The 15,417-nt window shown below is 47.0% G+C and overlaps 1 protein-coding gene across 1 annotated transcript in view; it reads left to right on the forward strand.

Moving 5' to 3' along the window:
• Positions 1 to 3,492: 3,492 nt before the first annotated feature.
• Positions 3,493 to 15,417, forward strand: part of B4GALT3 (beta-1,4-galactosyltransferase 3) — a 40,396-nt gene continuing 28,471 nt past the window's right edge. Inside the window, exons 1-2 of the mRNA XM_048511580.1 lie at positions 3,493 to 3,636; positions 8,945 to 9,251. Coding sequence (XP_048367537.1) covers positions 8,999 to 9,251 — 253 coding nt within the window. The 5' untranslated portion in view covers positions 3,493 to 3,636; positions 8,945 to 8,998. The remainder of the gene's footprint in view (positions 3,637 to 8,944; positions 9,252 to 15,417) is intronic.

The following is a 15,417-nucleotide window of genomic DNA, read 5'->3' on the forward strand; positions in this document are numbered from 1 at the left end:
TAGAAAAAATGGTTGGCTCGGAGGCGTGCGTTACTTGGGAGTAAGCTTGGTGTTGTTGGTGGCTTTGCTTTGAAGCAACTGTGCAATGGTTCAAATGGGTGGATCATGACCCCAGGAGGGTTTAGAACAGGGGTCTTCAAACTATGGCCCTCCAGATGTTCATAGACTACAATTCCCATGAGCCCTACCACTTGGCTATGCTGGCAGGGGCTGATGGGAATTGTAGTCCATGAACATCTGGAGGGCCATTGTTTGAAGACCCCTGGTTTAGAAGCAAGCCTCATTGCCAGCAACCGAGGTTACTCCCAGGAAAAGGATTGCACCTTAGTTCTTCCCATGAAAATCAGTGGGGTTTAACAGCACTTAACAGGGTTACCTACATGTCGTGACCAGTGGCCCAGGCCAGCCTAGATGTGTGTGTGTGGGGGGGGGGCGATTTTCCGGGGGGCCCCCACATGACAAACTCTGTGCACACATACCCACAGAGAGGGCTCTGAGTGCCACCTCTGGCACCCGTGCCATAGGTTCGCCACCACTGGTATAATCCGTAGAGACCAACTTGTAAAGCACCCGTTTTCTCCAAGGGGGCAGATCTCTGTCGGCTGCAGAACAGTTGTACTTCTGGGATCTCCAGTCATCACCTGGAGGTTGGCAACCCCCATGAGAATGATAGTGAAAGATGGACAGGCAGATGGGTGTTACATGGGTGGGGGCGGGGAGGAAGAAAGGTGTGAGCAGGGAAGTCTTCAGCACTCTCTGCCTAGAGTCCACCAAAACCTGGAACCTGCCCTGCTTGAATCCCCGACCAGGAGCCAACTAGACCAGATATATTCCTCCCCAAAAAATTACTATCAAAATTATAGAGGGTTACAGTAATGGAGAAAAAAACCCATAAAACCAAAGACACTGTAAAAATAATGGCTAAGCATCATGGCTGCTGGGGCGAACATTATTCTGGTTGGTTTGTCCATATTCCGGTTGGTTTGTCCGTAATAGCGGCTATCTTTAGAAATGTGATAAATGAACATATAAACACTCATTAACGTAGCCATTACGGCTACAGTGTGTTTGGCTTTATGTTTCAATTAGAAGGAACTGGCCGATTCTTCCGCTGTTTATTCCCTCTTCACCTGACCTTGGTCCTGTAAAATCAAAGTCTGATTGTAAGCTCCTTGGGGCAGGGGTCAGTCGTCTTGTCTGCTGTGCGCACAGATGCTGCTGCCTTTATTTTGCCATCGCTCGGCATATCTCCTTGAAGTATATGTTCTAATAGCAGAAGGCTTTGCTGGATACTAGAATGAAGGGCAGTGCCGGCATCCAGGGACAATACACAGTCTGCTTCACCTAATCTATTCAGATCTGCCTGGCCAGTCAAGACCAGATGCACAAAACAGGGCGAGGCTTATAATATCTCCCCTGTTTCCTTATTATCATCCATCCTGGTTCTTTTGAATCCTTTTGGATGGTCCTCCTCGTGGTCAAAAGGTTTGGATTGTCCTTTTGTGGTGCCCAACATTTCTTTACCAAATATCAAGCCAACAGAAGAGAATTTCAAGTAGCTTTATTTGCAAAGAAAGGGGAGCCGTCCCCACATGGGCAGACTCTGCCAAAACAGTATATCTACAGCAGGGGTAGGGAACCTTTAACACTCAAAGAGCCATTTGGACCCGGTTTCCATGGGAAAAGAAAACACTTGGAGCTGCAAATAATTTTTGACATTTAAAATAAAGATAACACTGTATATATTGGGTTTTTTAACCTTTTACTCGGCTCATTCTGAGAAGCGCATGGATGCATCCGCCCTGCTACCTGCAGGGTGGGCAAGGATGGGGCCAGTGGCTCGGCCTCACCGGCCGCCAGGAAAGCACCCGCCCTGCTCCAACGGGGCAGGCGAGAGGGGAAGCCCGCAGAGCGGCCCAGCTGGCTGCGGGCAGTTGGTGCGCCCGCCCTGCTGCCTGCAGGGCGGGCAAGGATGGGGCCAGTGGCTTGGTTCGTGGAGCCGCAGTGCAAGGGCAGAAGAGCCGCATGCAGCTCTCAAGCCGCAGGTTCCCTACCCCTGATCCACAGCATCTTTATCCCCTTCTCCCAAATTCGCCACACTCTCTTTGTTCCCCCACTGGCTAAGCATACTTAGAGTCACAACTCTCCGATCTGCCTATTTGCATGTTAATATATGGTCCCCTCCCATATTCTTCCTGTATGTTCATTATAATGCAGTTGGTCGTCAGAGCAGGAGGAGAAGTTAATATGCAATAGCCTATTAAGCATGCTCAATATGTACAATCTGATACAAACTTTGCCCTCCAGCTTAGTCATCCCGCGATCTTATCTTGTCCTGCCACAAGCATCCTCCCTTACGACTCATCTCCTCATTCCTACCGGTAGTACAAAACACATTTTTCATTTATCACTCTTTGGATAAGGCCCTGTGACTTTAAAAGCCCATTCCACACAGGTCAAGAAACACAGGTGTAGGACACTTTAGTATATGACACTGGGGGAGGGGAACTTCACACAAATCCTGCATCCAAAGCAAGTCTGCCCCATTTCATTTCCCACAACCCAGGTTTTTTGAGAATCGCTAAACAAGTGATCCTTTGGAAAAAATCCCAGGTTGGAGCGCTCCGGAGCAAACAGCCAGGCAGGAGGCGCTGTATTTCCCTCCCTTCCACTCCATCCATCACAGTCAGGCCCCTTTCCTTTTTAAAAAATTTGGGGTTGCAGCTGCGTAGCTACGCAGGTGCAGCTGGTCACATTGTGGAACGATCGGCAATGGCTGTGGGGGGTTCATTTGTGCATGCCAGTGTGGCTACGCAAGTGTTGCAGGACAATAAAACAAAAAGAGAAGTGTCTCTGCGTGACGGCGCCACAGCACCCCGGCTTGTTTCCGTGGCCTCCAAGCGCTGACTGCACAGAACACATGTGAATGGGAAAAACAGGAAAACAGGTTCCTTTATCGCGACTGCAACCCCTTATACATGTGCTGTGCGGAAGGGGCTGAACTTTTCCGGAAAAGTCCTGGCCTCTCATAAAATCGTAGAGTTGGAAGAGACCCCCAAGGGCCATCCAGTCCAACCCCCTACAGTGCAGGAACACCCAATCAAAGCACTCGTGACAGATGGCCATCCAACCTCCAAAGAAGGAGACCGCGCTCCGAGGCAGTGAATTCCACTGTCGAACAGCCCTGACCGTCAGGAAGTTCTTCCTGATGTTTCGGTGGGATCTCTTTTCCTGCACCATTCTAGCTGCGGCCACAGCGGGGCGAGAGCGAAGGGTGCACTCTGCACGTGCTCAGAGATGCTCTCTTCTGGAACACTCCACCTGACCCCCCCCCCCGGCTCAGCTCCTGCGAGGCAAACAGATCTTGGGGGGTCCTTCCGGCTGTTGCACCCCACCCCCCTCCACATACCCACAGCCTACCCCCCTACCCCCACTTCTGCGTCTTCTCAGCAAATCTCTGTGGAGCGCTTTAAGGGGAGGGGCATCCAACCCTGCCCGGTTTCCCTGCGTTTCCCTCCCGGCCTCCCCGCCCCTCGCTTGCATGTTCACCTTCCAAAGATGGCGACGCTGGGGCTCCGGAGCTCGGGGTGGGGTTGACGGAGGGTTCCCTTTGCTGGAAGAGCGCCAGGCGGTCAGGTGAGTGGGAGATCCGGGGGAAGAGGGGGCGCCCTGGGGTGCCAGGCCTTGGAAGGGCGCTCCCCGGGGGGGGGGGTCAGGCTCCCCCAGCTCGCCCCCCGAGGCGGAGGGCACCTGGAGCCAAGGGTGCCGGGAGGGCAGCAGGGGGCCAGGTTTGCAAGCAGGATGGAGCGTTTGTTTCTATGGGACCGGGGCGATTAGGGGCGATTCTCTCCCCCCCCCCCCCGCTTCCGCATTGAGGTTTTTCAGGTGAGCTAGAAAGAGACGGGAGCATCTGGGGTCTTCTGGGGAGGACCTTTGCAGGTGGGGGAATGCTGCTTGCGCCCCTTTTCTAGGAAGGGGAGGCAGCCAAGGAGGGCAAAGTTCTTGCCGGATGTGGCAGATGTGCAAGATGCAACGTCCCAGTTTTGTTTTATGCAGAAGTGTTCTGCTAGATCCCCTAATAAAGAGTGGGGGTAGGGGAAATGGTGGGGGGGGGGGGGCTGCCCAGATTGCATTTGGCTTTAAAAACAAACAAACCAAGAGGGTTTTTCTCTTAGGATCAAGGGAAAAGGTGGCTGGGGGTGGAAAGACCGAAATACGAATCTCTTACACTGCTTGGTTTATTCTTCATTAAAACATTTTTTCCTGGTTCTCTGTTGCTAGGTGTGGGGAGGGGCCAAGGTGTTTCTGAAGGGCACTGTAGCCCCACCCTCAGCCTCTGGAAATCCCAGGCAGCCATTCTTCTCCTTTCTGAAATGGTAGCAGGGTACCGCTCGCCTTGGGGACCATGAGGGCTAGTAACCTGTCCTCATTTTTTAAAAAAAGAATTGGGACTGCGGGCGTTCTTTAGACCTTGCCACTTGGTTGCTGGGTGTATGTAGCTGGCTAATGCTTAGTATTTATACAGCGCTTTTGCATGTTCGAAAGGCTTCGTGCTCCTGCTTGGCCAGGTGCGGTGGTTAAGAGCGGTCGACTCGGATCTGGAGAACTGGGTTCGATTCCCCGCTCCTCCGCATGAGCGGCAGACTCTTTCCCGGTGAGTTGGGTTTGTTTCTCGCTCCTCCAGATGAAGCCTGCCGCGGTTCTCTCTGAACTCTCTCAGCCCCACCTACCTCGCAAGGTGTCTGTTGTGGGGGGAAGGGGAAGGGAAGGAGTTTGTGAGCCCCTTTGAGAAAGAGGGAGTATAAATCCAAACTTCTTCCAGCTACCCTGCAAGATGGAGAATCCGGACACCAGTAACTCGTCGAGAAGCGTGTAGAGTAGCTTGCATGAAGCCACCAAGCAAATTCATGGTGCAGGTTGAATTCAAACCGGGGACTTCCCCATGCCTCTTTCTGGAACAGTTTATTTCCCTTCTGCTCCTACTCATTAACTTCACTCCAGGCTCTCGCATGAAGCAGTTCATCGGGCAGCAAACACGGGCGGTTTCTCCATGTGGGGCGAACCACGGTGTTCTTTTACCTTGTTGCTCGTGGCTCTTGAAATGCTTTGGGTATGCTGGTGTGCTTTGTGGATGCCTGCCAGCTCTTTTGTCCTTTCGTGGAACGCGGGGAACTGTGCCTGCCCTAAGAGAAAATTAATTACCTCTTAACTCTGGTGTTGTAGAAATGAATGGTAGTTAAGGCTTGGTGAATAAAGCTAGATTAAAAAGGCACGTCTAGTTAACTGGCCAGCAATCTTTGTTACCCGTTTCCAGTCCACGTGTTTCATAAAACTACCAAAGGGCAAGGTGATCAAATTTGCAGATGGCACCAAATTGGGAGAGGCAGCTAATATCCCAGAAGATAGTCGGAATTCAAAATGGCCTGGACAGAATTGGAGATATGGGCTAAAACTAACACAAGGAATTTTAGCAGAGATCAATATAAGGTACTAAGGCAGAAAAAATGAAATGGGTGTCACCTGGCTAGAAAACAGTACCTGGGAAAGAGATTTGGGAGTCCTAGTAGACCGCAAAGTGAACATGAGTCAGCAGTGTGATGAGGCAGCCAAGAAAGCCAATGCAATTCTGGGAGGCATCTATAAGAGTATAATGTCTACATCAATGGACGGAATAGTACCGCTCTATTCTGCATTTGTCAGATCTCACCTGGAATACTGTGTCCAGTTCTGGGCACTGCAATTGAAGAAGGATATTGAAAAGCAGGAACAGGTCCAGAGGAGGGCAACCAAAATGGTAAAAGGTCTGGAATCCATGCCCTACAAGGAGAGACTTAGGGAGCTGGGTATGTTTAGTATGTAGACGAGAAGGTTAAAGGGTGACATGATAGCCATGTTTCAACATCTGAAGTGATGTCATGTTGAGGAGGAAGCAAGCTTGTTTTTCTGCTGCTCCAGAGACTAGAACAAGGAGTAATGGATTCAAGGTGCGGGAAAAGAAATTCCACCAGAACAGGAAGAACTTCCTAAGGTTCAACAGTGGAATATGCAGCCAGGTGGTGGTCATGGTAGAGTCTCCTTTGGAGGTTTCTAAACAGAGGCTGGGTGGCCATCTGTCAGGAGTGCTTTGATTGTGTGTTCCTGCATTGCAGGGGGTTGGACTTGATGGCCCTTGGGGTCTCTTCCAACTCTGTGATTCTGTTGTTCAGTGACATGTGGCATCATTAGAGACATTCCTCTTTCTGTCTTGTACACAGGTGAATGCCTCTTCTGATAACAATCTATGCTACCAGTAAATTTATCTCTATTGCTTCCTTGAAGGGGCCTTGTAGTGCCATAGATCATTTTTCCTTGCTCCAAATTATCGTCACAACAGCCCTGTGAGGTATGTCAGGTTAAGAATGGTTAGCCTAGGGGTGGCCAACCTATGGTGCTCCAGATGTTCATGGACTACAATTCCCACCAATTGGCCATGCTGGCAGGGGCTGGTGGGAATTGTAGTCCAGGAACGTCTGGAGCACTATAGGGTGGCCACCCTGGGTTAGCTGAAGATCACCTAGGTCCTGCTTTGTGGCAGAGTGGGCATTTGAATCTGGGCTCTTGCTAGGCTTAATTCAATTGAAATACTGTACCATTTGTCATTTCAAATTCTAGAAAGGGTATTTATTCTGCTTCGGAGCTGCTGTTTTATGGATATGCAGATCTCTTCAGAACTGCGAGACTGAGCTTTATCGTCTTAAGATTCATTTGATGAAATGACTGCTCGAATTATTTTGATTTATAAACACAAGGGCAGTTGTATTAAGGCAGTTAATATTAATTAGTCGTCGAGTGATTAAAGGCGTCTGAAGCTTATTAATTTGCCTTTGAATTCAGTGTTGTAAACGTGCTGGCAAAAGCAGCTAGTCCACCGCATTCAAGGGCCCTGCTTAACTTCCGTGTAAAAGAAGAATTTCCCTGATCAGCCCAAAAGGAAAAGAATGTGCTTCCTTCTAAGTTTACCAAGACATCCTTTCCTCTTCATGTAGAAGTAACTCTTGCCATAAGCCTATCTTCACTAACTCAGTTTGCATACATTTTGATTTTTCAAAAGCTTTAATAACAGAGCTTTTAAATTTTTTATGGAAAATGTGAGGTACATACATGTATACTCTGTTCCACGTAAAGATGATAGCAGACTGTATATTCCTTTGCCACAGAACAAAGCATGCCGGACCTTCTTTGTTGTAGAATTCTCTGCCTTGGTCCTAGTGCCTACCTCGCCCTGCCCCTCCCCCCATCAGTTTGAAAGTAAAAATGCATTTTGTTATAAATGCTCTTGTATCAAAGTACCATGTTCATTAATGCTCAAAATGGTTTTGACAAAGGCAGCGGGCAAAAATGAATGATAATTCTCATATTTGTTCAGGACTATATTCTAATGTGGAAACATGCAATTTTCTCAACCGCTGCACCTCAAACACATTTAATAAGCATAAGCATTTATTGTCATTGTGCACGCACAACGAAAATTTACAGCAGCATTCCTCGATGCACACAATTTCAGACTCATACCCCATCCTCACTTTCCCCTTCCTCCACCCATCCCTACACAGCCCCAAACACATCAACACGAACCACGGAGTTCAGCATCGCCACAGCTCTAGAGTAGAAGCTGTTTCTGTCCTAGTTTTTATAGACCTGTATTGTCTGCCAGATGGTAACAGTTCAAAAAGAGAGTGTGCTGGATGAGATGGGTCTCTCAGAATATTTTGGGCTTTCTTTAGGCTTCGAACTATCATCTTGCTGTGGAACAGAGTATATTAAATTATGCTAAATTGGACCATTGGTCCATTAAGGTCAATACTGTCTACTCCAGGGGTCTGCAACCTGTGGCTCTCCAGATGTTCATGGACTACAATTCCCACCAATTGGCCATGCTGGCAGGGCTGATGGGAATTGTAGTCCATGAACATCTGGAGAGCCACCGGTTGCAGACCCCTACTCAGACTGGCGGCTCCTCTCCAGGGTCTCAGTCAATGGTATTTTCCATCATCTGCTCCCTGATCCTTTTAACTGGAGATGGCGGGGGTTGAGCCTGCGACCTTTTGCATGCAAAGCAGATGGTCTACCACTGAGCCCCAGCCTCTCCCCATAAGCTAACTTGTGAACCTTAAAGCTACCACTTAATAAATCATTGTGGATGCTCATCTCCCCCACCCTTTTTGTTACAAGAAGACGCTAGTAACTTTTTAAATTATTACTGATGCATTGTATCAACTCTGCCAGTTCAAATCAGTCACCAGTCAAAGCTTGGGCTGCAGTAAATTAGCAGTTGAGCTCATTGAAGGTTGAATTGGTAACTTAATAACCCTGTAGTAGCACTTAGAACATGTTTACACCACACATGTAAATCTGTTTGGTTTAATTTATTTATTTCTTCGATTTTGTAGGCTGCCTCATCCCCAAAGGGCTCTAGGCGGATCACAAAACCCCAAACAATCACAAAACAATTCAATTCATAGAATACATACCGGTAACCATCTAAAAACAATAATAAATTAGATTAAAATCACAGCAGCAAATAACTTCAGTATGGCAATACAATACATAATTAAGTTGGAGGCACCCGATCTCAAAGGCCGGGAGGGGCTGGCAGCGCCGAAGATGGAAACAGCAGGCGCTGCCAAAGATGGTAAATGGAGGGGGCAGCCAATTCGCGGCCAGCCTCGTCAAAGGTCCGGTGGAACAGCTCAGTCTTACAGGCCCTGCTGAACTCGCCAAGGTCCCACAGGGACAGCTGGAATTCTTGCAAGGATTCCTGGGAAATGTAGTTCTACCCTATAAGGTTGTTTACTCTGCTATTCTCAGGGTGCCGGGTTTTGTTCTCCCCAGGGTGAGAGGGAGGCATCTTTTCATGGGGCAAGCTTCCAAAAAGCAGGGGGTGACTCTGTCTTTTGTTTTTCAGGAGTACAACACCGCCCCTCCACTCCCCGGAAGGAGACCTCACCCCCTGAGCACCATGCTCCGGCGGCTTCTGGATCGTCCCTGCACTTTGGCTCTCTTGATCTGCTTCCAGTTTGCCTTCATGGCGTATTTCTCCTTCGGGGGCTTCCGGAACCTGGCCTTCATCTTTGGGCACGATTCAAACCCATCTTTTGATTACTCCCGGACCCATGATGTCTACACCAACCTGAGCCTTTTGCCACAACAGCCTCGTCACAGAAGCCCAACGGGAGCTCTTCCCTACTGCCCGGAACGGTCGCCTTATCTCAGTGAGTCTGACGTCCAGTTCAGTTCAGAGGTTAAAAAGGGAACGGGATATAGGCCGGTGAATGTATGGTTGGAAAGAGTTTAGGGGTCAGATGGGATCCTGAAGTCTCCTTTATGATAGCAGGTTAAATACCAGTTTTGAAGTTACTAGTCCTGAAGAATACGGAGAAATGTCTTGTCGAAGGCTGGCTGGATTCAACTGGCTGTTGCGGGGTTTCTGGGCAGTGTGGCCGTGGTCTGGTAGATCTTGTTCCTAACGTTTCGCCTGCATCTGTGGCCGACATCTTCTCTCTGTGATACACCTCTGAAGATGCCGGCCACAGGCGAAACGTTAGGAACAAGATCTACCAAGCCACGGCCACACAGTCCGGAAAACCTGCAACAACCAGATACAGAGAAAAATACTCCAGTTGCCCTGGTAACGTGTATATTATGAACCATAAGTCTCTTCCAACTTATGGCAACCCTATGAATTAATGTCCTTCCAAATCTCCTGTCATCAACAGCCTTGCTCAGCCCTTGCAAAACGAGAGCCACGGCTTCCTTTAGCATAGAATAGAATAGAATCTTTATTGGCCAAGTGTGATTGGACACACAAGGAATTTGTCTCCGGTGCATATGCTCTCAGTGTACATAAAAGAAAATACATTTGTCAAGAATCATAAGGTACAGCACTTAATGATTGTCATATAGGTCTAGTAAGCAATCAGGAAACAATCAATAGTAATAAAAACATAAAATGTAAAATCATAAAATAAAATGAAATGTCAGCACAGGCTATAGTCATACAGTCATAATTGGGAGGAGATGGGTAATAGGAATGATGAAAAAAGTAGTGCAGTAATTATATAATAAATATATAATAAATAGTCAAGTCTATCTAGTCAGTCTATCTAGTGTTCGGTCTTCTTCTTCTTTTCCTGCTGCCTTTAACTTTTCCTAGCATTATTGTCTTTTCCAGTAAGTCTGGTCACCTTGTGATATGACCAAAGTATGAAAGTTTGCCAGCATTATGCTGACAGGAGCTGATGGGAATCATAGTCCATGAATATCTGGAAGGTCAGAGTTGGACACCTCTGATCTAGAACTCGCTTATTTTTCATTTTGGTGGTGCACGGTATTTGGAAAACTCCCCTGGTAATACTGGAGCTTAAATGGTCAAAGACAAGTTTTTTGGAATGAGGGAGGTGTTCTCAGAGATGAAAGAACTAAGCTGGAACCAACTCCTGAAAACTCTGTTTAGATCCAGAGGCAGTAGAAGGTTCACTTCCGGCAATCTATTGTGTTTGGATCGCTGGATGTAATAGTATTACTCTGTTCTACATTTGTCACCTGGAATACAGTGTCCAGTTCTGGGTACTGCTGGAATGGGTGCAGAGGAGGACGACCAAATGATAAAAGGCTTGGAATCCATGCCCTGCGAGGAGAAACTTAGGGAGCTGGGATGTTTGGTATGGAGAAGAAAAAGTTAAGGGGTGACATGATAGCCATGTTTCAATATTTGAAGGGATGTCGCATTGAAGAGGGAGCAAACTTGGTTTTTCTGCTGCTCCAGAGACTAGTGGAGTCAAAGTACAGGAAAAGAGATTCCACCTAAACATGAGGAAGACCTTGACGGTCAGGGCTGTTCAGCAGTGGACTGTGCTGCCTCGGAGGGTGGTGGAGCCTCCTTCTTTGGTTTCTAAACAGAGGCTGGATGGCCATCTATCAGGAGTGCCTTGATTGTGTAGGGGGTTGGATTTGATGGTCCTGGTGGTCTCTTCGACTTCTATGCCAGTAGGGCATTGAACCTGGGACCTTCTGTATGCCAAGAAGATGTTCTGTCACTGAGTCACAGCCCCTTCCAAATATAATGGTTACTAAAAGTTGCTTTAGGACGAAAATCACAGTGAGTGTTACAGTTACATAAGTCACTATTCTGTGATATTTCGCAACCTTTGTGCAGAGGTGGGATCCAGCAGGTTCTCACCAGTTCCCGAGAGTGGGTTACTAATTATTTGTGTGTGCCGAGAGGGGGTTACTAATTGGGTCTGCTTTTCCGTTAGAAATTCCATTAGGTCCAAAAATCATAAAGTCCTGTTGTTTCCTATGTGGCTGGTTAGCGAAGGTAGAAAACGGGATGATTCTCCCTGTTGGGCTGTTTTAAAAACGTGTTTTAGAAATATGTTAAAGTTCCTTGTTTAAGGAAAGTATCCTTCTTTTGATTTCTAGAAACAAAATTAAGTATTTGAAAGTATTAAGTATTTGGCAGGCAGTCAATTAGAGGAGAAGTGGTTGTTTCTGTTGGCAGTAGACGATAGGACTTGCTATAATGAGTTTAAATTATGGACAGAAAGATACCAGCTGGAAATTAGGAACTTTTTTTTTAACAGTAAGAGTTTTTTACAGTTACAGAGAAATTATTAATGCTCCGCCCCCTCTGGCCACGCCCCCGTCATGCCCTGCCCAGCCCCATTGGCGCTACGCCACTGTTTGAATCCCACCACCATGGGAACCTGTTACTAAAACTTTTGGATCCCACCACTGCCTTTGTGGCTCTAGCAACGGGAATACAGTGGCAGAGGCGAGGGACTATTTTCCCGTTCTTTTTCAGATGACTCTTCCCTTTTCTCTGATGAAAAAACTGAACATTTTGGAGAACACCGAAAAGCAGCTATGAAACATTTTCTCTTTTGGAACTACTGAAATACTTTTTTTGAATCTGGGGTTTATTCATTCAAAAAAATTGATTTCAGAGAGTAGCCATGCGGGTCGGCAGTTGAACCGTTAGGTCTGAGTCCAGTGTTGCCTTAGAAATGAACACTTCCTATATATATATTTTTATTTTATTACATTTATACCCTGCCCTTCGCAACCGAAGCTGGGCCCAGGGGGGTTTACATGCAGATTAAAACAGGGAATATTACTAATAATATAATGCAAAATTTAACAGCAGTGGCGTAGGAGGTTAAGAGCTTGTGTAGGGACCAGGTTTGATTCCCAGCTCTGCCGCCTGAGCGGTGGAGGCTTATCTGGGGAATTCAGATTAGCCTGTGCACTCCCACACACGCCAGCTGGGCGACCTTGGGCTAGTCACAGCTTCTCGGAGCTCTCTCAGCCCCACCTACCTCGCAGGGTGTTTGTTGTGCGGGGGGGAAGGGCAAGGAGATTGTCAGCCCCTTTGAGTCTCCTGCAGGAGAGAAAGGGGGGATAGAAATTAAAAAAAAACACATTAAAATAATACCAAATTTAAAACCCACAGATGGAGACTTTAATAACAACAAACCCTTGTAGCTTAGCCTACAGAATTATAACGTCTCTCCTTCTGACATGGTCCAGTTACCAATTTTGTTGGGTGATGGAGGGGGTGCCTGTCTAAGATGTTGGAAATTTCTTGAGGTGCAAGCTTTCAAGAGACAAAGGTGCCTGCGTCAAATGGAAGCTCTGATTCTTAAATGCTTGTACCCTGAAAACCTTGTTGGTTTCTGATATGCGACCGGACTTGAATGTACCCGTTCCCTAAAAAAAAAAGAAGAAAGAAAAAGAAAAACAAGGCTTTTACGAAGGGCAATCTGCACTCTTAAATGATAATTCCTGTGTTTACTCTTGGACTTAACAACATCTTTTCAAGGATCCACGTCCTGTTTAAACATGACTCATTTTGTCCTCAGTTAAGAACATGGCAGGTGATGCCCTGTTGAAGAGCTTTCAGTACTATATAGCTGACCTCAATAAATATTTATTTGCTTCCCTTATGGCCAGCCATTCTCACCTGGGATCAAAGGTGAAAAATTAAAACGGTGCAGCTAGAACGTACACAACCATTAGTGAACAAGACTGGTTTGCAAAATAGAAGGGAGTGCCGAAAACACGTTGCAAACGATGCAGCAGAGCTAGATTGCCCAAATAAAACAACCCTGTTTCCCCCTCCCAGAAAATCCAAACTGTGAAACCTGTCCAGAGAATAAAAGCAGTGAAAACAGGGGACAAATTTCCACATTACTATTGTAATATGTTTCTTATCCTATTATGGCTGTTATGAGGATGTTCACTCCAGCGTGGTGCAGTGGTTTAGAGTGGTGGACTCTAATCTGGTGAACTGGGTTTGATTCCTCATTCCTCCACATGAAGACTGCTGGGTGACCTTGGGCCAGTCATAGTTCTCAGGACTCTCTCAGTTCCACCTATCTCACAAGGTGTCTGTTGTGGGGGGAAAAAAGGGAAGGTGACTGTAAGCCACTTTGGGACTTGTTACAGTTGCGAAAAGTAAGGTATACAATGAAACTGCTCCCCTTTCTTCCTCCTCCTCCTCCTCATCTTCTTCTTCCTCTTCCATTTCCTCCTCCAAATAATAGTTTTATTTACTGCAAACCTTGTGTCTTATTTTCAACTTATATTTCCACAGCCCCCCCGGGGCAGGCAAAAATTAATCTATGAATGTTAAGGAGTAGCATGTATCAGCCTCCTCCTCAAAAAATTGGATTCAGAATTTTGCTTCTAGAACACTAAGAATAATCTTCAACTGAGTAACACCATTCTGGACCTGCTATCTTCCTGACATGGGTGGTCCAGTCTCCTCAGATCTTGGAAGCTAAGCAGGGTTGGCCATGGTTTGTACTCAAATAGGAGACCACCAAGGAAATTTAGGGTCACTCGGCAGAGGAAGAGCAAACCATCTCTTGCCTTCTAAACCCTACCAGAGGTGGGATCCAGCAGGTTCTCACAGGTTCCCGAGAGTAGGTTACTAATTATTTGTGTGGGCCGAGAGGGGGTTACTAATTGGTGATTTTGCCACGTGATTTTTGCCTTAGTTATGCCACGTGATTTTGCCACGTGATTTTTGCCTATTTTTGCCCCTCCTCTCAGCAGTAGCGCGCAGAACTTGAAGCAGTCTAGCAAGAGGTGCACCGGCGTGCATGGCAGCCTGCGCCTGCGTGCATTCGTTTCCCACCCAAGGACCAGCGCAGCAGCTGCGTCCTTGCCACAGCCCCGCCTAGGAATGCCGTCATGCCCTGCCCAGCCCCACTGGTGCTACGCCACAGTTTGAATCCCACCACCATGGGAACCTGTTACTAACATTTTTGGATCAAACCACTGCTATCAGGTCGCCATATGTCAGCTGCGATTTGTCGGCATTTTACGCATGCACAAGTGCGTTGAAGCCAGTGGGCTGAGGAGGATATAACTCTTCTTAGAAACATGTGGTTGTCCACTGACATTTCTTCAGTGTGCCAAAAGAGCAGGCTTATATGCTTACTAAACTCTAAATTTAGTAATATATTTATACCCCACCTTTCCTCATGATCCAAGGCAGTTTGCCGTAAATTACGTGTTTTACGTTGGTAAGTGAAGTTTTAATAAGGAAGTGTCATACAGTGGCTGTTGCAGTTTTTCCAGGCAGGGAGGCCTTTGACAATACAAAGTATCACGTATTTCATTTTCTCCTAAATTATCTGTGCCCTCCCCAAAAGAAGCTGGAGAATCCCCAATTTCAAAATTTCTGAACAGTTGGCATCTCTGTGTAGATCTCAACCCACTATTTGAAGACTAACATATAAAGTTTGTGGGATTCAACTTTTGTTCATGAAAAGAAGGGAAGGAGTTTGGATTTATACCCTGTCTTTCTTCCCGTAAGGAGACTCGAGGTGTCTTACTAATTCCTTTCCCTTCCTCTTCCCATAACAGACACCTTGTGAGGCAGGTGGGGCTGAGAGAGTTCTGAGAGAACTGGGACTAGCCCAAGGTCACCCAGCAGGCTTCAAGCAGAGGAGCAGGGAAACAAATCTGACTCACCAGATAAGAGCCCACCACTCAGGTGGAGGAGTGGGGAATCAAACACGATTCTGCAGATTAAAGTCTCCCTAGCCCTTAACCACTACACCATGCGTGCTCTTAACCACAAACATGCCATCTTGTTTAATTAAATGCAAGGTGTTTGTAATTTAAAACCCATCATGGCTGAAACTTGGTTATCTGAAGGGACTTTTTTCCCCTCATACATCCCTGCCCAGGAATTAATATCGCGGGAAGATGTCCTCCTAACTGCCCCACAAATCAAAGAGGCTCATTCGGTGGGCACATGAGAGAGGGCCTTTTCTGTGGCAGCCCCTCAATTGTGGAACAAATTCCCAGGGAAGTGTGCCTGCCCCCCTCACATCAATCTTCAGGAGGCAGTTGAAGATTGTTTTA

This window comes from Sphaerodactylus townsendi, linkage group LG01, assembly GCF_021028975.2.
Source record: "Sphaerodactylus townsendi isolate TG3544 linkage group LG01, MPM_Stown_v2.3, whole genome shotgun sequence".
In the NCBI taxonomy this organism is placed as follows: domain Eukaryota; kingdom Metazoa; phylum Chordata; class Lepidosauria; order Squamata; family Sphaerodactylidae; genus Sphaerodactylus; species Sphaerodactylus townsendi.